The sequence below is a fragment of the Psittacula echo genome, assembly GCF_963264785.1.
Source record: "Psittacula echo genome assembly, chromosome: 5".
NCBI classification, from domain to species: domain Eukaryota; kingdom Metazoa; phylum Chordata; class Aves; order Psittaciformes; family Psittacidae; genus Psittacula; species Psittacula echo.
Genome location: NC_137739.1, coordinates 59092814 through 59117384, shown reverse-complemented (window position 1 = coordinate 59117384; position 24571 = coordinate 59092814). Strand labels below are relative to the sequence as shown.

The 24571-nt window shown below is 38.5% G+C and overlaps 1 protein-coding gene across 2 annotated transcripts in view; it reads left to right on the top strand.

The window, feature by feature from the left end:
- Positions 1–463: 463 nt before the first annotated feature.
- Positions 464–24571, top strand: part of EML5 (EMAP like 5) — a gene marked incomplete at both ends in the record, with an annotated part of 106427 nt that continues 82319 nt past the window's right edge. For both annotated transcript variants that reach the window (XM_080617121.1, XM_080617120.1), the window contains 3 exons: positions 464–660; positions 21816–21975; positions 24398–24496. In XM_080617121.1, coding sequence (XP_080473247.1) covers positions 464–660; positions 21816–21975; positions 24398–24496 — 456 coding nt within the window. The remainder of the gene's footprint in view (positions 661–21815; positions 21976–24397; positions 24497–24571) is intronic.

Sequence of the window (24571 nt, the reverse complement as noted above, 5' to 3'; positions counted from 1 at the left end):
CAGCCTCCTCTGGAAAGAGACAAACACACACAAATAACAGTCCCGCAAGCCACCCCCTACCTCCTGCACCTACCCACGACACCGCCCGCACACCGCCATCTCCTCACAGCTCCCCGAGCCCGCCCCGTCGCCTGACAGCGCCGACTTTGCGCAAGCGCAGGCCCGGGTGCGGGGCTGAGGGGGGGGGCTGGGGCCCGGAGCGGCGCCGCGCCCTCGCGCCGCGTCCCGGGCGGTGTTTCAGTGCAGCCATGTCTGGCGGCGCGAGGCGGCGAGGCGGGCTCGGTCGGCGGCGCCCTCTGTGAGGCGGCGGCGGACGAGCGGCAGCGGCGGGCATTCATGTCGGCGGCCAGGGATTAGAGCGGCGGACACCCAGCCGAGCGGAGGGGGCGGTCGACTCGTCGCCCTCTTCCCGCGGGGTCTCCGGCCTGAGAGAGCCGTACCCGGCTGGCGGGGGCGGGGGGACATGGCTGACCGGAGCGCGCCGAGCTGCCACCTGCGGCTGGAGTGGGTCTACGGTTACCGGGGTCACCAGTGCCGCAACAACCTCTACTACACGGCGGCCAAGGAGATCGTCTACTTCGTGGCGGGGGTCGGTGTGGTCTACAGCCCCAGGGAGCACCGGCAGAAATTCTACCTGGGGCACCAGGACGACATCATCAGGTACAGCCGCCACCGCGGGCCGCATCCCGCCTCGGGTCCCAGCTCCCTCCTGGCGCCCCTGCCCGACTCGGTCCCCGACCGCACCTCAGGCTCCCTTGGAGCGTGGTGCGAGTGACCCCCTGGCCGCCGCCGCCTGCCCCAGGTGCCGTCCCGGGCTGCGTCGGCAGTCCGCCTCCTGCGTCCGGCCAGCGCTGGTCGGATCCGGGGAGCGGATCGAAATTATATCAAGGACAGTCAGCTCTTCCTCCACACCCCCCCCCCCCCTTCTGGGCTTCGCCGTGGGCAGAAACAGCCTGGAAATGGCTTTTGACTGTAGGGTTTAACGGTCCGTGTCGTGTGTGTCCCCGTCGCCACCCGGTGCGCGGTGCCGAAACTTGTCCGGGCTCTGATGCGCCGGTGTGCCCAGCACAGCACGGCGCGGCAGCCTGAGGGCCGAGCCTCGGTCCTCGGCCACCCCTGAATGTCAAAGGGCCGGCGGGAGGAGAAGGAGTAATCTCGTGTGTGCCCTGAAGTGCTTGGGCTGCGGAGGAGGTTAATCTGCAGCAGGTAGACCTTTGGCTCGCGTTTTAAAGGCGACGATTACGTGGGGAATTAGTGGCTTGCCTGTAACTCACACAACTTTTAGGGTGATATTAAAAGATCAGCCTTTCTTGCAGAATTGAGGCTTCTTCTGTAGCTCAGTAGTTCACTTGGCAGTGAATGTTAGCAGGTGCTAACATAAGAAAAATAATTACAGAGTGATGTTGCAGAACAAATGTGCTGGTGACATTTCTTAAATGTATTTTCAGCCTAAGGATGTTTTTATAAGCCTAGTGGTGTTGTGAGATCAATGAGAGAATTTGAGGAGCATGAAGGGCAGAAGTGAGCCTGAGTCATCAATCCTGTCCTTTCTAGTAGGTGTCATTGCGGATGGATTTTAAATTCTGATTCCTTTTGCTCTTCCTGTTGGGGTAAGAGCTAGCAGTAGACAATTTGGTAGGCAATTTTCAGCACAAAATTTGTTTCTATGATGCTTAGTGCTCCAAGACATATCTTAGAAGGTATGTGTTACTCATATGAGTAACAGGTATTACCTGTGGAGAGCAGAATAGATGCTATGTCTCTCATTTAAGCTCTCAGACACACTAGAAAACTTAGTAATAATGGCCACATTTTTCTTTATTTAAATATTCTTAAAAAAATCTAGTTCTGCAGTATGGCTGTGAATGTCTCTTAGAAGGGTATCATGTCTATGGTACATTTTGCTTTGGTGCTAAAAATGTGACGAAAAAGGTGGGCAGGCGATGTACCATTATAGATTGTTGGACTAGGGCTGTTGAATCAGAAGTTTGAATCACTGTTATTTGCATCATTTAATGCTTTAAAATTGTCATTTTAGTCCAGGAAAAGTGTTTCTTAAGAAGTGCGTGCCACGTCTAGTATCAGGTGTTGCAGGAAGTCCAAATCCACAACTTCCCATTGTGTTAAGCACAACTAGTTCTAACGTGAAGTCCAAGGTTGCCATAGCATAATTACACATTTAATGCCATGTATTCATGAGTGCTTCCAAGTAACACCCTTCATTTCAGTATGACTCCTTATGGTACAAGAATAACGTGTTTTGAGCCACAAGTGGGGAAGTTGTTTATGTTTTCCTGTGGTAACAGTTTTTTGCTCACGCTCTTCTCAGTTTTGTTACAATGTGCTACATTTGGCCAAAATGTGACAGAACTCATTATTCAGAATAGTACTAAAACAAACAATGTGTCAAAAGTCAGCAAACCAGAGAGAAAGACTGTAATGACTTTATCTGATTTGTATGAGTCTGCACTTCGATTTGTATGGTACCATGACCCAGCATACTGGAGTTTCTCCTGCTTTGAATATAGTTCTACAGATTTATTCAATTAAAATTTTGCATGCTGCTTACATGCAAAAGCTATGCAGAAATGTTAGTATGCTTAAAGAAGAGTGCTCGATTTAAAAGCAGCACAGCTATTTCTAATAGTAAGATTAGACTTGCAGTGATCAGTGTTTTACTTGCTGCTTTTTCTAAAAGCAGCATGGTGCCATTTAAATGTCATCATCCCATACTTTTCCTGACTAAACTTGGGTACCTAGGCCTGTCAGTTCTCAATATTTAAAGCAGTCATAGTAGGAAGGTGAAGTAATAGGAAAATGGATTTTTAAAATAGAGTGCAGGTGCAAAAGTGGGATTATATAATACAGTAATCAGTGTTACTAAATTTTCTTTCTGAAGATAACAAACTCAGTTGCTGTACTGCAAAACAAAAAATAAAAAAATCATGTTTTGTGTTTTAATAGGCTCAGCAAGTACTGTCCGAATGCTGAGGCATTTGTGATGCTTTTGGAAGGATTGAGTCTTCTTAAAAGTATAGGATGTCATTCGTGGAAGCAGGTCTTGTGTCTGAAAATCTGACATATTTTAAGAATCGAACTTCCGTGAGCGCAGCTCCATAGCTACAAAGACTAAGCAGTATATATTGCATGCTACATGGTGATATTATTAGTACTTTTCATTATGAGAACTTTATATCATTAGCATGCTTTGAATGACATTCTAATTTTAAGTATCAATCAGGAAGAAAGGAATTGCAATTCTTAAGACAGAGACCAGTTCTTTATCTACAATAATAGACACCAGTATTAGATTAATGGACAGCTAATTTTCATTTAGAGAATTTCTTTCTACAACTAGCAGTTAGTTTGTCTTCTGCTGTGAAGTTTTACCTCCTTTTGCTAAACAAAAATCTACAAACCTTCTGTAAGATTTCTTTATATGATTAGATGTTTAAACATAACTTATTTCCAGTATGAATGTATAATCTTAATTTTAATCACAGTTTCCACACTCCCTCTCTACCCCATTCCCCAGCCTCAGTTAACTGTATATTGAAGATATGAGAGCTCTTTTTCAGTGTTCTGTCCCTCAGTTTTATCAAACAGGTTTTTGAAATAGAAGAGGATAGTTAGGATCACTTGGGGCTTCTTTTATTAGTCTGTTTTTAGAATTGAACAACCTCAGTCATTCAGCTCCAATCTGTCTTTAAAAGGACTTTTCCTGCTTTCTGATAAGCTTTTGATTTTTTTATTTTGTGGTTTGTTTTTTTGTGGGTTTTTTTTTTTTTTTTTTTTTTTATATCTCCTGAGAATTACTTTCCAGAAACCAACCCAGTGTTCTGTAGGACAGAGAGTATCATGTTTTCAACTTATCTCCCATTTCTTGCGTATCCTCACATTTTTATTGTGGATGTCCTCCTGGGTGTGTGCAGACGTTTATGGAATGTGTCACTCAGATGCAGAAGTGCTTTGGAAATTTGCATCTTTTGGGAGTGCTGATAACTGAGTTTTTTGCTTGTATTTTTTAGAAGTAAATAAGGAGGAAAATCTTGTACCTGAAATCTCTGGTAACTTGATAGTTCTGTCCATAGCTACCAACATAACTCAAATGTTGACTGTTTTGGCAGCACATAAAATCCACCGTCCAGCCTAGGCTATGTGTATGTAAGAGATACTAATGTTGAATGAATATGTGAATTATTTCTGCAAAGTTACTGATATTTACTGTGTGTTCGGTAGGATTTAATAAGTCACCAAACTAGCTTGTGAGGTGTAGACTGGTTTACTTTATGGTAGAAGAGGAAGAAACAGTATCTTGGTGTGTTCTGGTTAGATCTTTCCTTTGCTCTCTATTCATAATTTTAGTGTTTTAGAGGAACATGGGTTAATTAATGTAGGCTGTCCTTCACCTGTTTGAGACACCTTAGGGGGATCATATTTAATCCTGATTAAACAAATCAGAGATTATGCAAAGATCTCAAAAGATGCTCCCTCAGAGTATTAGCTTATCATATGGGAAACTGGTACTCAAGTTGAGGCTCTTTATTTGTCTGGGCTAGCTAAAATGTGTTTATGTACTTTCTCTGATGGAAGGTAGGAAAATTGCAGACCCTGAACTCATCCACCTTTATAAATGGCTGTCTGCTGGCAGAAGCCTTTGATGTTACTAGGACTATTCTCTATGCTGACCTGCTCCAAGAAGACTTTTAAAATAATTTTTCATTTTAATGCATTTTTTATTTTATTTTATTTTCTCCTTATTTTTTCCTTAATCCTAGCCCTACGATTGTCATCTTTTGTGAGCTTTAGAGTATTGGAATTTTCACCTGGCATTGATGATGCTACTGAAACACAAAAGCACAACCTAAGATCAAACCAGTGCATCTTTTCGTGATCTTTAGTAGACTTGGCAAAAATGCATATTTTGTTTTCCATGACATTTGTTCTTCAATGCAAACTTCAGCACTCATTTGTAAGTCTGTCCTTGTGCACTATTATCTCTGTGTTTGCGCAAAACAACGACACAACCATGCAGGTCAAAGAAAGAAGAGGAACTATGTTTTTCTGTCAAGGGGAGAGAAATAAGGAAGAGCTGTTAACCCTCTCCCATTTCTTTTTAATATCCATTGTGTGAGTTGGCTGGGAAGTAATAGTGCTCTTGTGCTCTTGTATATTTTCCTACAGCTTTATAACCAGTAAACAGTGACTGCTTGATTAAGATGTTTGTGTTATGTTTAGGTTTTGTTGTTAAAGGTAGTAGCTGGCGCATCTTCTGCTAGAAAAAAAGCTTGAATTTCTGCTGATAATGCCATCTCTATCTGCTGTAGAGCAACAATAGGCTGTGTCTAATAAGTTCACTTCCCTACTTGTTTGGAAGTTTGTGTCTTTCCTTGTCTTGGGCTAAGTTTACGGAAGGAAATCATGCGTTATCTGCCCTGGGACTCATGCAGAGGTCCGTTTTTAGGACAGATGAAACTTTAAAAATTATTCAGAAAGCATTAAAATTCTTTACTGTTACGAGGTCTAGTACCGGAAACTAACAGATCGCCTTCTTCAAAGTCAGAGGGGAAAGAATTCTACCTTTAGAGTGGTTAAAAACATCTGGTTCTTTTCCTCTTTGTGCTCCTCTATAGCCAAGACTGCAGAGAGGTAAATTACATGCTTGCAGAAAGCAAAGGCATATGCAAGACAGGTAGAAGGAATGACAAGTCATTTCTTTGTATTTTTCCAGAAGCAGTGTTTAGCTGTTTTCAGGAAAATAGTGTATTTGTTTAAGCCACATGTTTTGTCAAGGCATTTTTTCTTATTTTTCCTGCAAACTGTATGGGAATCATCTTGGACTTTTATTTACCAAGGAACAAAAAGAAGCAGTCAGACCTTTGGTCAGTCAGAACTGTGGTCTTTCTGGGCACTTTATTTAAGACTGTCATTATCTTATTTCAGAATTTGGCTCAATCTAGAGGAGATTGTCCTGCCTGAGATTCTGTGATTTTTTACTCCTGTATTCCAAGGCAAAATAAGCCATTTCTTTTTAGTGTCAATATTTCTGAGGTTCTAGTGAAAATCAAAATTACTAAAATCATGTCTGCTCCCAGATGTTAGTGCTGTACACCAGCTCTGCTTGAATGAAATTTTTCTCCCTCAACATTATTCTGACCGTCAGGAGTTAAGAATTGCACTCGCTCATTCTGTCTGACTGCTGCAAGATGATGTTTTCCAAGAGCAGGTCTAGGATCCAGGCTTGTGGTTTGCAAACAGAAATTCTAGCAGTGCAGTGAATAGTCACATCCTAGTTTTGAATGATGACTTTGGTCTTTTCCTTCTCCTCTCTGTTTGTTAACCGTGCATTGTTATGACTGTGTGTGACTAACTGTTGGTGTTTTTCTGTAAAGGTGCTGTGCATTTCTACCTCCTCACTGTATCATTCTGCCTCACTTTTCATGAGATCTGTGTCATGAAAGAAATCTTATGAAAGAAGTAAGTATTTTTTCTCAGAAAGGAGCCAAACCCATTCACAAGACTGTAGAGGAGAATTATTTCCATCTCTTCTATTCCTCCAGTAGGCTGACACCCTAAGATCCATCATAGTTCTCAAAAACCTCAACAAATATTTCAAGTTCCTGAGGAAAGGCTGAGAGAGCTGGGATCATTTAGCCTAGAAAAGAGGAAGCTCAGAGGGGATCTTATCAATGTATATAAATACCAGAAGAGAAAGTATAAAGGCAATGGAGCCAGGCTCTTTCTCAGTGGTGCTGAGTGACAGATGAAGTGACTTTACAACCAAAAAAAAATTTGGAGCCCCAGGCTGAAGAGTGGGGACTTCCTGAATTGGAAGTTCAGTTCTTAAGCTTCAGGATCCTGACCTCAAAAATTCAGTTGTGATCTTCTTTCCAAATGCAAATTCAAATAAAGTAATTTCATGTAAGTCTATAGTGAAGGAAGATATTTCTGAAATTATTTTTTCTTTAAGAAAAGTAGACACTGGGAACACTGAAAATAGTGGGGTTTTGCTGTGCAATGATTACTGTGAAACCTAATGGTGTTAATTGTTTTCTGCAAAGAGGAGCAGGCTTTGAATGTGTGCCAGTGTGTCCCTGGCCAGTGGGGTTCATTCTCCATTCACACTTGATGAGGAAACCTTCAAAGGCTGAAAGCAATGTAATGCTGAAAACATATCACGTGCGCCATTCTGAGAGGCTTATTACAGCAACCCAAATCACTTGACAAGATGAATTCACTAAGCTAATGTACTTCTTTGAATAAGACATTTTCCTTTCCTGAATACAGTATTTTGAGGGACTGTTTGTTGTTTGGTTTTTTTTTTTGTTTGTTTGTTTGTTTTTTTACCCCAGAAAGTTTAGATTTGAAACTTAAAAATTCAAGTCTCCTTAGCTTATACTTAGGCTTACATGGTGCCAAGGCTGTTTTATTTATAGTACGCATAAATCCATCTACTATTACTTTGTCATCTCCAGGTGATCTTTAAGTGCATAATCAGTTTATTTGCCTCCATTAAAGAACTCATGACTTAATAGGACCTAAATTATGTCATAATTAATCTGATCAGTCCTCTTAAGAGCCTCTAGCTCAACTATCTTTTCACTGTCTATGGTGTTTTTTATGGCAGAATGGCATGGCATTTTATGCCATGGTTCATGAGGACAAAGGTGCAGTTAAGTTCTGTCCAGCTTTTCATGTTAAGTGATCTCAAATTGTCAAATGTGTAAAAGTCTGGAGGGAAGATTTGTGTTTATGTCTTTCATAGATTAGAGGGAGAGGGGAGAGAGAATTATCTGTTTTTTTTCCTGAGGAAAGCAAGCTTTTCTGGCTAGTTCTAAAGCTCTTCTGAAACACATGTTGTACCTGGCTGGAAGATGTTCTTTGAGGGATTTATTATCAAATCTTCATTGCAAGCTTTTTTTTTTTTTTTTTTTTTTTTTTAACTGAGAGCTTTGTGTGTCATCTTTTAAAAACATCTTTTGCTGGGATTCAGGTAGATAAAATGCAAATATGTTAGGATTGCAGAATAAAATATTTCCTGGATTCAGTTTTGAAATCGGATTAGAGCACACCTGTTTTTTAGTATGCCTTCATACCATTGAAAACTCAATTTTTCCTAGTTAAAACTACATAAATACAAATACCAAAAATATCCAACCAGAATGGAATGTCTAAAACATACTAGAAGTTAATTAAAGTAGATCTACACAGCAAGGAGCTACAGGCTTATGAGCTTGCCTTCATGCATCATGCTTTTCATAGCCAGCAGTCACATCACCTTCTGATCTGATTCTGTCAGCACTTGGAGTTGGGGTCAGATCAGGTCAATACTTAAATAAGAAAACATCTTGGTGCTGTAGGACACACTTCTTGTGATTTGGTAGTTGGCACTTTTCCTCAGACCTAATGCGACAACACAAGGCTCTAGGACAGAGAAGAACAGGAGATATAACCGAAGACTTAATAATGTATGATCATCAAAAAACTTACAGGATTTTTTGCAGAGATTTTGAGGTCTGCCCTAATTTTTTTTGCTTTTCCAAATTGCAGTTAAAGCAATTATGTTTCTGCTTACCTATGTTTTGCTCTGATGTTTTAATTTGTTAGTCATCCTCTTGATGAGGTAGGAAAGTAGATTATGTTCCTGGCTGATTTTTTTAACAGCATTATGAAGTTAAATTATTATTGTGTTTACAGTGTTACTATGATTATGATGGGGAGGAGCTTAGCGTATTTGAATAAAATAATTCTTTTGAGGGGTTTGTCTGAAGTCAGATGTTTGGGTTTTTATTAATACAAAATAGAAAGTTTCAGTTAAGGCATAAAATTAGCTTCAGGTTTAAAAGTTAATTATTTAAGAGTTGAATTATCCCCCTTCTATATTGAAAAACATAGTATACTAGATCTGTCTGATAGGTATAAAAAAGAGTTTAGATTTTACTGCAATTATTGAGACATACATGATAGGCTTTTTAAAAAGCATACATTGCTTGAAACAAGACCGAAATAATTGTGAAACCTCCCCTGAACAACAAAAATTATAAAAATTTATATCTAGTTTTATGTCATCTACAATTTTTGGGCTTTGAAGTTTAAGCTGATAGTAACATAAAGCTAAAATGCTAGAGAACTTAATTTTACATTATACAATATCTCAAGGGTTTGTCTTCAAAATGTAGTTTACCTAGTTTTCAAAGTATTATTGTATCATTTACAGAGTTACATTTGTGATTTAGAACAGCACTTTTGGTTAGCGTCAAGGATTTTAAAAGAAAAATAATTTGATTAATAAAACTGTCTAATCTGGACCAATGAGGGTCAGTCATATGCTCAATTTAAAATTTTGATTTCTTAAGATACCCTTCGAATTATCATGTTCTTACAGTTTTATCAAGGATATTGGTTTATTCACTGTATATTTATTTGACGTGGAATAACCTGTTGCTTTTAGTAATTTTGTGTGTTAGACCAAGCTACTGAGTACTTGAAATAACTTTAAAAAAAATAAAATATAAAGTTGAAATATTTGCTGAACTTATGTGTCCATCTTAATAATTCAGTAGAGTGTTCAATGTAGCTGCTGTTAACTGTTTTCTTGGAAAATATATGTAGTCAAAATTTTCTACATGGTGCCATTCTGGTGTGGGTGCCATTTGGTGTAGTATGGATTTCCTCATATGCATCAGTTAAGCACCTTACAGAATATTATAGGTACATATAAATCACTTGCATTAGGGTGCAGATTGCTCTGATTACTCCAGTGGCTATAAAAGACTTCAATTTCTTCAAGAGATATCAGATGTCATTATTTGTGTTGCTGTTGTAGTTATTACAATAGTAATAGACTTTCGAAATGCAGGGCTTGATTTGCACAAAAAAGGTCAGAATCAACCGAGATTGCCTTAGCTCTTAATGGCAAAAGATATGATTGAATTTTTAAGCCAGGTTTATGATTCCTATCTGTTATGAATTACAAAAGACAGAAACCACAAAGATTTCCTCTGCATGACCTGTGTGATAAAAAATCCCTGGAACATTTTTGGTGTTGACCACCTTTACTTTCATTTCAAGTTTTTGTCTTTCTGCTTCAATTTTGGTGATGAAAATGGCAAAAAATGATGTGCCCAGGAAGAGTACAAACTTTGATAATCAGTAGTGGCTGATATCTGAGTTGAGCAAAATCACTTCTGGAGACATCTTCATTAGCCTGGGAACTTGAAGAAAATCTGTCCTTTGAAGTCCCCAACCTGACATACCTATTTTTTTGGCAATAGGTGAGAAATTTCACTTCCAGACTGCATTTAAAGCTAGATGTTTTTGTGTGACCATTTCTGTTAGAAAAGCAGGTTTAGTTTTTGGAGGGTTTTTTGTTTGTTTGTTTTTGGTGGTGTGTGGTTTGTTTTTTTTTTTTTTGTTATTTTACCTAACTGCAAGAGGATACTCATATTATTAAATCTCTAGAGAAATCTTGCATCTCTTCTTCAGAATAATTTTCCTTGGCTGAACTTGAAAAAGACTTTCCCTTAACTGGAAATCCTCATTATTGTTGAGAGGCTTCTTGGTAGGCTCCTTTTGTTTCAAATAGGATCTGTATGATGGTGCCTGATGCTTATCCTTCTATGAAGGCCCTGGGTATTGAGATATTGCTTCAGAAGATACAGTTGACAACCCTTACAGCCATTTCTCACGTTTTTTTAATTTCATGTCACTGCTTGATCTTCCAGACTTTTTCTGGAGAGTTTTCTTTATAGTGCCTGTTGCTTTGGCTTGCAGACAGGATGGATCAAGACCTGTATCTGTGTGCCCAAATCAGTCTGATTCTTCTGCTTTAAAAACACGTTATTTCCTTTCATCTATCAAAAAACCCCACGCACCAAATACTTTTATCAACAGTAATGTTCAACTTCTTATTGCTTAAATATTCATGGGGTCGTCTTTGAAAAATATTTTTACTGTCTCCCTTGCTTGGAGGGATATTGGTATTATTTGCACTGTTTTGCGTCAGAATGATGTTCTTATGCTAAAAAGCAGTGTATTCGTACAGTGGGAGTAATAGCTTCTCTTGAGCTGTGAATTGAAATGCCTCCTTTTCTGTGCTGAGGTACACTAGTTTGTTCACAGTAATTTTTTTGCTTCATACCTTCCAGGTATAACCAGAATTACTAGGTTTTAAGATAGATATGTAGAAATAAGAGTCATAAATATACGCTTTAGTCTCAGAACTGAGGACCCCGTCTTCAGAAAATCCTCACCTAAGTACATAAAAAGAACAGTAGCCCGTCAATTTTCTGAATTATAGGGTAATTTATTTTAATAATAAAGCTCCTGAAAATAACAGAGTGATATAGATGCATACAAACATTATACCTACATATGATGGGGGGGGGGGGAAAACCCAAAGCATACTTCAGGGTTGAAGTCCCTTAAAAATATTTATGCATTTTAGTCATTCTCCATTTTATCAAGGCAGCATGCATGTAGAATGTGTGGATTAATTCTATGTTTTGGTTAGCTGACAGCTGTATAAACCTTCTCCTGACTTTCAGAACTGTGTTAATCCTCGTTCCCTGCTTATAATCACTCTACAAGAGCAAGGAAGGTGAATGATGCTTTATCTTAGATCAAGCAAAGACATCTGACAGCATTTGGAAATTGCCTGAAGATTTATTGTGGTGAATGTGACATTTTAAGCTAGATAGTCGTCCAAAGTATTTGGGGAAATAACAGGAACAATTGAGGAACTGGTAAATGTTTGGTTTTGTGATTTTGAGATTGAGGTTGCACTTCAGCGGTATTTACATTTTTAGTTCCAGGTTCCACTTTCACTTACTGCTTTATTAATGTTGTTTCTTCTACCATAGAAATGAATACTATAAAAATGAATAGCCTTTGGAACATTATTCAGTAATAAATGAATTTATAAATAATTGATATTTTAACTTTTGCAGGCTACAGCATATGCTTATGAGTATACATTACATTAGTTCATAGGGAATAGTAATCTGGATCAGTATTCTTGAGATAAAAAAATTTTAGAGAAGTGTTGTATTTTCTTGAAATTGTTACTCATGAATGTTTGTTATCCATTTTCTCCTTTTAGTGGTTTTTAGTAATTAATTTTGTGAGCCCATGTGTCTGACAGCTTTCACTGCCTACCAAACACACATTGATTTGGAGTCCCTTTAGTATTCTTGCATTTTCCCATGTTTCTTTCCTGTTTTTTGTTGGGTTTTTTTTACAGTTCTTGTACATGTGGAGTATTTGTTTTAGCAGACAGGCTTTCATGTTTATATTTCTATTCTATGGCCTCAATCACATTTTTGTAGTTTTTCTAAATGATGGTTCACATGTTGTTCCAACTTTAAGTGGTATCCTGGCTCATTTTGCCTTTCTGGACATGAAATCAAATGCTGGAATAGTAAGTTTGAGACAAGTTGTTAGTTATTGGCTTTCGTTTTCTGTAGGAAAATACCTCTGACTAACACCTATGGAACACCTGTAGTCCTGATGTTTTCAAGAGCTCAGGAAGAAATCTAAAGTATCTGCAGTCTCCACTGTTGGCAACATGAAGGTTGGCTTAGTGCTCTCTTCAGCTCTAAACCTTCTTTCTTTGTAATGAAACTCAGCCTATTGCATCACAGAATATTGTGTTTATCTCAGCTTATTTCGCTAGCAGCTCTGCCACTGCCTTCTTCCCACCATTTCTTATTTTGAACAAACTGCTAATTTTGTGAGGGTGATTTTTCTGTATAAAAGAAAAACCTTTCAAAAGTTGTCACTAATTATTCTGTGACTCCACTCTTGAATATTCAGATGAGAAGTTCTCACATATTAGGTAAGTTTTTTGTAATACATCCCATAGAAGAGAAGACTGAATTCCTGCTAAATATACTTGTTCAGAAATATGAAAGAAAATTGCACAATCTGTGGTTATATATATATATATTATTTTTTGTGCACAATATTAGAAGATCTAGTATAAATTTAAAAAAATAATGGAAGATTAATCTAGTAGTTCAAAACTTCTCATGGAGAAGAAGCAAACAGTAGTGACTGGACGAAAGATTGTTCGAAGTGTTTTACTATAATAGTAAAAGATTAAGAAACTAGAAAATTTTGTACCTCAAACAAGTTTAGTTGAAGTTTGTGAGGTCCAAAGCATCCAAAATAGCTTTTTTCTGGAAAGAAATTTTCAAAATTTTCCTGGCTAGAAGATTTGGAGTAAATGCTTCTTGGACTTTATGTCATTTATTCTGTATATTTCTAATTCAGCAAACAGTGCAATGAGGTTTTGTGCACAGAAAAATGAGAGTGATTATAACTGTGACAAGAATTTTTGTCATTCAGTTTCCCTTTCTAGCCTGCATTTCATTGCAAACTTTACTTGAAAATGAATCTCTTCTAAGTTTATAGCCATCCTTTTCTCAGTGTCCACATAATTACGTGGCTCCAGCATGATAATCTTTACTTAAGCTAATTGAGTAGTTTCTTAGCTTGTAAACTAGTAAGAATGGAAAATCAGTATTTCCACTGAATTTTAGGTGGCCTCAGTTTTTTAAGCTATGATCATTTTGTAGGTTTGTATACTTTTCACCAGTTGTTTTCAGGAGTGAAGAACTAGTTTATAAATTTGTGACTGACAGATACTAACCAAATCATTTAATAGTGTGCTTGCTGATTTGTTAAGAGATCTCTTTTGGGTCTGTGATATCATTACCTGTTTTTCATTATCGATTGAAGAAGATTTACAGCCGAAGAGACTGCCTGGACATCATGCTCACAGTCACCTTCCAGTGTGTACCCCAGTTCTACCTGCACCCCCTCCACCCTCACCAAGGTAGGATGTGGGTGAGGCTTTTGAGGATGGGGATATCTCCTTGGGGATAAGCAAAGTTTTTGGGAAATGACACTATCGGAGATAGACTAGGAAAGGGTTGTACTCCGATAAAAAATCCCATGTGTATGTGTAGCTTGCACTCCTTATGCATATAGTGATGGGACAAGGGCTTTAAATTGAAAGAGGGGAGATTTAGATTAGACATTAGGAAGATGTTCTTCACCGTGAAGGTGGTGAGACACTAGAACAGATTGCCCAGAGAAGTTGTGGATGCCCCATCCCTGGAAGCGTTCAAGCTCAGGTTGGATGGGCCTTTGAGGAACCTGGTCTAGTGGAAGGTGTCCTTGCCAATGGCAGGGGGTTGAAACTAAATGATCTTTAAAGTCTCTTCCAACCCAAACCATTCTAGGATTCTATGGTCAAGTGTAGTGACCCAAAGGAAATGAATAGCTAGAGTTAAGTTATTGACAGCTGATTGCAGTACCTGTGCTCTCTGCAGATCTTGCTCTTCTGTATTTTTTTCCTTTTTTTTTTTTTTTTTTCTTTGCTGGCTTGTGTGTGAATTATATTTGACAGTTTATATGTAATAATGGTTTGAAGAATAAGTCTTAAGTCCTTGTATTTTCTCAAGAGGAAAGAAGGAAGTTAGACATTTAGGTGGGATTCCATTCCTTGCTTGGCTTCAGGCTTTAATATGTCATGTTATTATATCACGAATTAATGCAATCAGAATTGCTTCTTTCATGCGAATAGCTAGTAAACAGATAATAGGACACTGTCTTAGCAAATTTACCTCCTGATCATTTTGGACTATATGGTATTTCTGACTTTTCAGTGAGAAGAGCATTTTGCTGGGAAAATGCAAGAAATGTTGCTGCTTTCTTTTTCAAGGGACATGTTACAAAAGAAGTTTTCCTCAGAAAAAGTGAAATAGTGAAAACTCAGTGATGAAAGTGTAAAGATCATGTAGAATTTGGAAAAAATCCCCAGCACGCATACCTCCTTGCCCCCAGTCAAAACACAGATTCTCCTATTGGCACTGGCAAAAACATTCATATTTGAAAAGAAGAAGGATATCTTTATTTTTATTCTCTTTTCTAGAGATGGTTACTCTTTTACTAGAAAGCTTAAGCCAATCCATTCCTCTTCAGTGGAGGATTTGACTATGCAAGGCAAATACAGCATCTGCATAAAGTGGCATATAATTCCCAAAATATGCTTCCTCAGTTGTCATATTTGATGAGTTGGCAAATCTGTATCAGTATTAGTGTACTCACTCTCCAACTCTTTCCTTCTCTTTGGAGTTTGTAAACATTTTTTTGTTAATCTCAAACTAGTCAGATCTGAGGGGGAGAATACGGAATTATAATGAGATAAACTGCAGCTCGGAATAATCAATGTATGGTTTTAATCCACCCTCCCTGTCTCCAATTCAGAGAGTCTTTGAAGTTGGATGTTTGTACAACTTGAGAATCGTCAGAAAGTTATATTTGACATTATCAGTGACATGACAGTAACTACAGGGAAGACCCAGTAGTGATGCTCCATGATGAGAACTGCTTTGTTTTGTCTATGGAAGGAAGTGTGCTCTGACTTGATCAGTTTAAACTTTGAGAGATGTTTGCTGATTACAATTCTTGCTGTTTTAACAAATAATATTACAAAAGTCATATTTGTAGTTTCAGGTTTGTAGTTTCTCCTGTCATTCTTTCTGAGGAAACACAGACAAATGGCAGCAAATAAGAAAATACACACAACTATATAAAAATGTCTATAAACACGCAATGAAAGTACTTGCTTGTATTTACTCATGGAATTGATTTCACACTTGGAAGTAACAATTAATAGATATCTGAGATGCTGTTATTTTACTGCAGTGTTCTTTTGTGCATTTTTACTGGTGCCCTAGTTTCATGAAGCTCAGGAGAAGTCACATGAATATATTCTTGGATTTTCATCCAATACTGTTGCTAAGGAAACATCATCTTTAATACTGTATCCTTGTCTGCAGCTTGTCTGTATTAATCAGTGCCTGTTAATGCTTAGCACAAACCAAGTAAAGATGAAAAAAAATCTTAATTTCTGTTATAATGAAGTAGTTTATTATAGACTCTTCTCCTTCAGGATTACCTGCCACTACAAATCTCACACAAATTGAAGGGTCATATCCATATCTTTGGTCTCATCCCAAACAGACACAGTATGGACAGCTTTTATACTTGTTTCATAGGCTGCTAATAATGAAAATTGAATATCATTAATCTAACATAGGTATTGTACAGTACATGGATTTGGTCAAAATGGTGGGAATGCTTACGTGCTGCCTTAAAAAGGAGAAAGAACTTTTTCTATGAGGTATAAAAGAGGAGCTTGAATGCACAAAATTGAGAAACATATCCATTCTCAGTATACTGTTAAAATTGTAATACTGTATTTCAGCTTGCTTTGAATATCTATCAAGAGAAAGGCCTGTCAGAGATACCAGTGGAAATCTCTGTTTTCTACAGGTCCAGATACTTCGTTTTGTTGCAGTAGTGACAGGCGGATATTTTGAATTTTCTATTTCTGACCTCTTCTGAGAAGTACCATATATTATAGTCAATTTCAAAATTAATTCGACTTAGCATTTTTTTAGCCAAATTCCTGCTTGCTTTGTTTCATGGTCACATTTGCCTTTTGGACATCTTCCTTAGTATCTGCCTCTTCAGAGAGACTATGTTAGGTCTAACATCTGTTCTTGAAAAGCTGAGGTCAGAAATGCGAGAGACAAGCAAGAAGGCCTGAACATGTCTCATTAGGAATATTTGCTTCCTTTTTTGGACAAAAAGTGTTACCTTATTCATCAGCTTAGTCATCCTTCAAGGAAGAGGAAAAAAATCAAGCACAAGTTTACTGTCTAGCTGTGTCGGCTAGATGCAAACACGGTTTCAGCAGTCTAATCTGAATAGGTCATCCCAGCTTTCATTAGCAGGGCAGTAAACAGAACTCAAGTTCTCTTGAATGCAGAGCGTCTTGTTCCATTAAGCAGTCTCTTTCCTCTCCCTGTGAGAACAAATGCAAGAAAATCTGTGTGAGGAGATCAGTTTACTCAAGTTCACAGAGCCCACATCAACAGATCTGGAAGCTGTCTTAAGAGCTGAGCCACACTCATGCTTTTCTGCCTGTCCTCAGGAACTGACTGGATAGGTACTAAGCAACTATTTCAAATGCTATTTCAATAGTTTTTACACTATTAACACCTCTGTAGAGGTGTCTTGGAGATCTTACATGGGGTATCCAGCGACAGCTCACACTCATTATTTGATCCTGTTAACTGCATCATGCCAGTGATGCAGGGACTACAGCGTAGTCCCTGTATACTAAACATTTATAATTATCCATTTCTGGGTGTCTATTCTAGTTACTTCTTTTCTTCCTGCACTAAGAAGCTATTTACAATGCATTGTCCTGTCACCACAGTCCCTGATGAATAGTCCCTCCCCAGCATCCTTGTAGGCCCCCTTCAGCTACTGGAAGGCTGCTATGAGGTCTCCACGCAGCCTTCTCTTCTCCAGCCTGAACAGCCCCAACTTTCTCAGCCTATCTTCGTATGGAAGGTGCTCCAGTCCCCTGATCATCCTTGTGGCCCTTCTCTGGACTTGTTCTGACAGTTCCATGTCCTTTTTATGTTGAGGACACCAGAACTGTACACAATACTCCAGGTGAGGTCTCGCGAGAGCAGAGTAGAGGGGCAGGATCACCTCCTTCGACCTGCTGGTCACGCTCCTCTTGATGCAGCCCAGGATACGGGTGGCTTTCTGAGCTGTAAGCGCACACTGAATCAGGCTCATGTTCATTTTCTCATCGACCAACTCCCCCAAGTCCTTCTCTGCAGGGCTGCTCTGAATCTCTTCTTTGCCCAACCTGTAGCTGTGCCTGGGATTGCTCTGACCCAGGTGTAGAACCTTGCACTTGTCATGATTAAACTTCATAAGGTTGGCATCAGCCCACCTCACAAGCATGTCAAGGTCCCTCTGGATGGCATCTCTTCCCTCCGGCGTATCAACCGAACCACACAGCTTGGTGTCATTGGCAAACTTGCTGAGGGCGCACTCAATCCCACTGTCCATGTCACCGACAAAGATGTTGAACAAGACCGGTCCCAACACCGATCCCTGAGGGACACCACTTGTTACTGATCTCCAGCTGAACATCGAGCCATTGACCATAACTCTTTGCGTGCGGCCATCCAGCCAGTTCTTTATTCACTGAGTGGTCTACCTATCAAATTGATGTCTCTCCAATTTAGAGACAAGGACATCATGTGGGATGGTGTCGAACGCTTTGCACAAGTCCAGGTAGATGACGTCAGCTGCTCTACCCCTGTCCATTAGTTCCGTAGCCCCATCATAGAAGGCCACCAAATTGTTGAGGCAGGATTTCCCCTTAGTGAAGCCATGCTGGCTGTCACCAACCACCTTCTTGTTTCTCATGTGCCTTAGCATGCCTTCCAGGAGAATCTGCTCCAAGAGTTTGCCAGGCTCAGAGGTGAGACTGACTGGTCTGTAATTCCCTGGGTGATCCATTTTCCCCTTCTTGAAAATGGGGGTTATATTTCCCTTTTTCCATAGTCCAATTAAAGAACTACAAAGGGTCTCCATATTGCTTAAACTGGAGTCTAATCCTCGAGTTTTGGTCAGGACTTAACATTTCAGACCTGGAATTCTGCATAGTACCCCACGGCTTTAAGAGTGGCCAAAGCTTGAGTATTAAGGAAAAGCATCATCTTATCATTCACAGTTCAGATGGAAGTCCTTTGAATATGTGTGGCATTTCCTTTTTTTTTTTTTTAATGTTGGTACTAGAATCAGTAGTCCCTAGCCTCTTTCCAGACTTCCTTTTTCCATCTGTCCTCGTAGCCAGTGGGATAAAATACTTGCACTTTGTACTTAAAGTACAGTGCTTTAACCTATCCTTCACTCCTTGGTCTAGAAGAAATGGTGAGGAAAGGTGTTCTCAGGTATTTCATCAGCCACTGCCAATAGTTCTGCTGTTCAGTTTCCCCCAAATCCCTGCATACTGACTTTTTTAAAAAAGCTTGCTCCTTTAAAATATTTAGTATATATTAATTTTCTTCTACTTTCAATGACTGGAAAGGTTGTTAGCAGTTTACTATAGAGACTGAAGTGGAAGGGGAAGGACATTGGGGGTTCTCCAGTGTTGTCTGTTATGATTTGGATCTTAATTTATGGTGCATTATCCCATCTCAAGGCAGAATTTGAACTCAGTTGTTCAAGCCAGCATTTTATATAATGATACAGAAAGCATTAATACTATGACATTGCTATTAGTTATTATTTTCCATTTATTAATTGGAAAGAAAGGAAATGTATATATTCACCTAATGCGCTGTGAGTGAAATTAGTTGGCACGCTTGGGCTAAGGCAATATTTTCCTGGCCATTGGTAGTGCCTTCCATCTCTTATGCATTGTGTTTATTCTGATTTTTCATCAAAAACATGCTAAGGTAATTTTTAGTTGCTGGAAAGTGTTTTGTAAGGTGTGGTGTGAGGTGCTTTTGCATGTATCTGTGTCCTGGTTGGTGCCCGAGTGTTTTTTCAAAGCTGCAGTATGGGGTGGTGTCCTGGGTTTAGCAGTAGCAGTCATTTTTTTTAACTTCTTAGTAGCTGGTGCAGCGCTGTTTTTTTGACTTTCAGCCTGGGAACAGAGGTGATAACACAAATGTTTAGCCTGACTGAGGACTTTCTGAGTCTTATACTCTGCCAGGGAGGAGGAGAAGCCGGGAGGAAGCAGAGACAGGACACCTGACCCAAACTAGCCGAAAAGGTATTCCATACCACAGCACGTCATGCCCAGGATGGAAACTGGGAGTTAGCTGGAAGTGTTGGATCACTGCTGGGTGGGGGTGAGGTATCGGTCAACAGGTCGTGAGGTGTTGTATTCTTTTCCCTTGTTATTTACTTTATCATTATTATTATTGATGGTAGCAGTAGTGATCTGTGTTGTACTTTAGTTACTAAACTGTTCTTATCTCAACCTGTGGGAGTTACATTCTTTCAATTCTCTTCCCCTACCCTCCGGGAGTAGGGGGAGGGAAAGAAGGGGGGGAGTGAGAGAGAGACTGCCTGGCTAACTTGAGGACAAGGTTTAAACCATGACAGGTGATTTTCACTTGCTTGAAACTGCACAATGCACTAATAGCAGAGCTAAGTACAGGATTGAAGAGGTCATGAATCAGTGATAAGACTGCTGTGTTTTTACTTTTTTCCTTTTTTTTTTTTTTTTCCCCCTATCGTGTATTCTTTTCACTTCCTTTCTCTACTTGAATTTCTTTATTGTCCACATGGTCATATCTCTCCCTTTCTGTGGTGTTATTGTGAAAATTAGATCATTTGAAATGCAGGATTTCCCCCCTTCCAGATGCTTTTCCTTTTTCCTCATGCGTATGCCACCAGCCTGTGTTTGCCCTGGGAGATGTGCAGGTATTGGTCAGGATTAGGTGGCAGAACTACAGTGAAATGTGCTAAGCTTTGCTGCCAGCTCCTTTCTACTTTTTTTTTTTTTTTAATTATGAAATTGATCTTTCAAATAAAGAAGCAAGGGAAGAACCAGAGAAACAACTCTGGAGTTGAAGAGAAGCGAAGAGGGTAAATGTTGGTTGCTTGATCCCAGTGCTGAGGATAATGCAGACCAGCAAAGAGGAGGAATTCCTATAAAAAGTTGACAGGCCCAGAGGCTCTTTGCCTTTTGTAGAAACTTTGAAGTTAAAGGTTTCTCTCAGAGTTGTCCATGTGGAATTTGTCAAAAAATATCAACGAACTGAAATGCTCCAGTACAATAGAAAAAAATACAAAAGTTTATCATGTAGTGTAGTATGACTTCATGAAATATTAAGTAACTTCTGACATGATTTTCTCTTACTTTTGTATATAGAAAAAGTGTACATCTTTTTACTTAGTTTCTTTTTCTTATTTTTTTTTTCCCCTGGTGATTTCTTGGTTAGCTTTCTCCTTGCTGCTTCTGTTTACAGACTCCCCTTGTCTTCATCCTTGGAATTTCATTAACCAAAATCTCTGTTCAGGTGTAAGGTCATCTTACCATTGCAAAGTGCTCAACCTTTCTCCTTTACAAGTAATCTTTACGTTAGTGGTTCTGTCCACCAGTCTCTCAAGATCATTACCATATTATTAGTTAGGGGAGGAAATATTTTAGCCAAAGTAAATAGTAACCTCTGAAATTTTTATCTCCCTGACTTAATGGCGGGACTTCTATGTAATTTTGGATTGCTATACCTAGTCTGTGTAGAATGTTATGAAGTAGCTTTATAGGGTTTCTATTAGAATATATTCTTTCTAACTTTTCTGTATTATAAAATCTGAATCTTCAGACCTCATGTCCTCCCTTGCTGCTTGCTTGCATAAGGAAAACAAAAAACTGTCTTGCTGACTAGCTTGCTTTCTAGGTTCATCCCAGATTTGATGAAGCAGTTGTGATGATCAGCTGTCAACTTTAAAAGATTTGGAAATATCAACTGTAAGAAAGTACTCTGCAATATTAGAAATGTGAAAAGTTAATAATTATTCAAAATCAATTATTCACAATTGTTTGATATTAAAATTAAGACATTGAAGATAATCTCATCTCACTTCAGTTTAGACGTCTGAAGTCTAGCCATAGTATCTACTGAAGCTAGTCATGCTTTGTCTTGCTGTAAGATCTCTCATTAAAAGGATGTCAAATAGTATGTAGAATGAGGTAGTTCTGGAGATACATATGTCTCCATTGATGATAGATCTGTAGATAGCTAAATACCAACTATTAGAGCTATTGTGGAATTTGCGATACAAAGAGACTTGTTAATATCTAGTATCAGTGGGAAAATATTATGAAATCATTATTAAGGAGAACTATTAATACAAAAATCTAGGCAAATATAAAAGTTTCATTCAAAAATATTTTATGTATTTTTCTTTGACAGCCTTGCTTTGCATCCTGAACGTGTGTTGGTGGCAACAGGTCAAGTTGGAAAAGAACCGTATATCTGCGTGTGGGATTCGTACACTGTGCAGACTGTATCTCTTCTGAAAGATGTTCACACGCATGGTATAGCTTGCTTGGCTTTTGATTTAGATGGTCAGGTATGTAATTAATATTCTTTTTTTTTTGTTTTTCAAACAAATAAATTTATCTGTTAAATCTTGTTAAGTAGCTTTGTGGTGTTTTAAGGATGTGTATTGGCTCAGGTTTTATCTCCTTATTCTCAAGTTGAGGAGAAAAAAGTTGGCATTAGTAATTACTGACAAATACTCATATTTGGCAAGTATAACTTCAAAAGAGTGTTTAATAAAGAAGAGGTGGTAGGGAGATCCTTGCGGTTTGTGGGCCATAGGTCGAGGTTGTACTAAATGGCTGGAGATAGCTGGGCTGGTGGTGCAGGGGTGTGTCTTGTGCACAAAGTAATGTTACTTATCTTGGACTCCTTAATGCCTTCAGGCAGTATCCCCTTCTCTGTCACGCATTTTGTATGTGTTGGTGACTCTCCACATTTTGGTTGGTTGTTCAGAGTCACGTATCCTGGATCCTAAGAGTCAAGAAAAACATGCAATACACAGACGAATTGCAAGAAAAATGTGGTTCCTATTAATGGCCTCTATATGATCACTATCACAAATGTTGGTCATCTTCAGTCACTGGGAAGGAATATGTGGACTGAAGTGAGGTCAAGCCCATTGCACTTTTCAAGTTTTTTCTATTACTTGTTCATTTTTAATGCTTCATGTTGGGCTGTGCCACAGGCCCGCTCTCCTCCCCACCCCCAACTGGTCTGCCTAGCTCAGGAAGGCATAATTTATTCTGTATTTATTGTCCTTTGTTAATTGTCTTGGGGAATCTGAGGATTCATTGATGCACCTAAAACCAACGTTACCCTTCAGTCTCCTTGGTGCTGAGAGAAGTTCAGCTAGCTTTATGGTACATTCTTCCATGAGCATGATGGGTTATTTTTTTTGCTTTTTTCTGAGCTCTACTCCACTGTGGAAGTCTGCTGGTTGGTAACAAGATTTTCTTGTTCTTAGGAGAACCAAGAACATAATTTAATCTCCCTTTTTGAGAAGTCGTATTGGCTTATGTGTGGAAAGGCATCGCCAAATTTTTTTTTGTGATGGGTATGCAATAAGCATAAAACTAGTTTGTATTTACTCCTCTCATTCTGCAGTAGGACTGGAACTGAACTGCTTGGAAGCATACCTGGCATTGAAACTGATATTCCTTCTGAGAATATTTTCAAAGATGGAATAGAAAGGTTGGACTTTGCAGTATCTGAAAAATTGAAGTTGACGTTAATAAATAGGGAGTACGAATAACGATTGTATTTAACTTGCTTCTTGTAATTTTGGAGCTTCTCAAACAGTAAAGAAATCATGTTGTTGGGAATAGGTTTCTGTCTTTGGGAAAAAATTTGCTTAATTTTGGGGTTTGCTTTTGCTTTTACAAACTCAGTTTTATAACCTATGTAGAAATTGAAATGAAATTTGTCTTTAATGTGTGTAGTTATTAACTGCTGAACAGTGAAAAACTTTGTCCTTAAAGATTTGCAAAGATTTCATCTATCAAAATTAAGATGGCACAATTCATGCATAAACTGAACAAAAAGACTTAATTTTCTTTAAAAATAAAACTCAAAGTCACCGAGTTTCTTTTGTCAGCTCTTTAATACTGTTAGTCATTCTGTTGAGAATTTCTACAGGAAAAACAATGTTTTGACTAATTAGCAAATAAAGTAAAAGTGTACTGTTGGCTAATATGGTCAATGATTTGTATCAAGAAATCTGGAAAGTAATAGTTACTCATATATAGAATCAACTAGGTTGGAAAGACATTTATATCATCAAGTCCAGCCTTTACCCCAGGACTGCCAAGTCCACCACTAAGATATGCACTAAGGGTCTCATCTACATGGTTTTTGAACACAAGAGATGGCAGTTCCACTACTTTCCTGGGCAGCCTGTTCCAATACCTGGTCACCCTTTTAGTGAAGAATTTTTTTTCTAATGTTCAATCTAAACCTTCCCTGGTGCAGCTGTTTTGAAGAATCAAGCAAAAGATTCTTAAAGCTTTTAAATGTTTTGTTTGTTTCCAAGAAGATTGAAGAAAATATTTTTCTTTGTATCTCCTGAACTTGTGAAATAAATACTTAAATTCTGCAAGTTAAATGTAATTAAAAGTAAACCCAAGTAGTTTCATTAACTTCAGTGAGTCTTCCTTTTTGCAAATGTCTCCTGAGTGCTGCTTGCCATGTGTACTATATATGATTATGTATATTAAACATTCTAAATCCTAAATATGTTGTTATCTGAGAAGATATTTATGATCATGATATTATAACTGAAGAATTATGTCTATGGAAGCTTTGGCATAAGATGCTGTATCTTTTTTCTATATCAAAATGTGGCTATTGATTCTAATTCAAATATGTCATGAATTTGTTACAATTCAAAATGATTGCTTTGGTTTTCATTAATATACTGAATTTTAAAATTTACTTATTTTTGACTTTTTTAGCGCTTGGTTTCAGTTGGTTTGGATTCTAAAAACACAGTTTGTGTATGGGACTGGAGAAAAGGGAAATTACTGTCAATGGCTCCTGGTCATACAGACAGAGTAAGTGTAACTAAAGAATTTGGTGTCAGTGTAACTTTAGTTTTTTAAACCATGTCTGTGTAGGCATACTAGAGC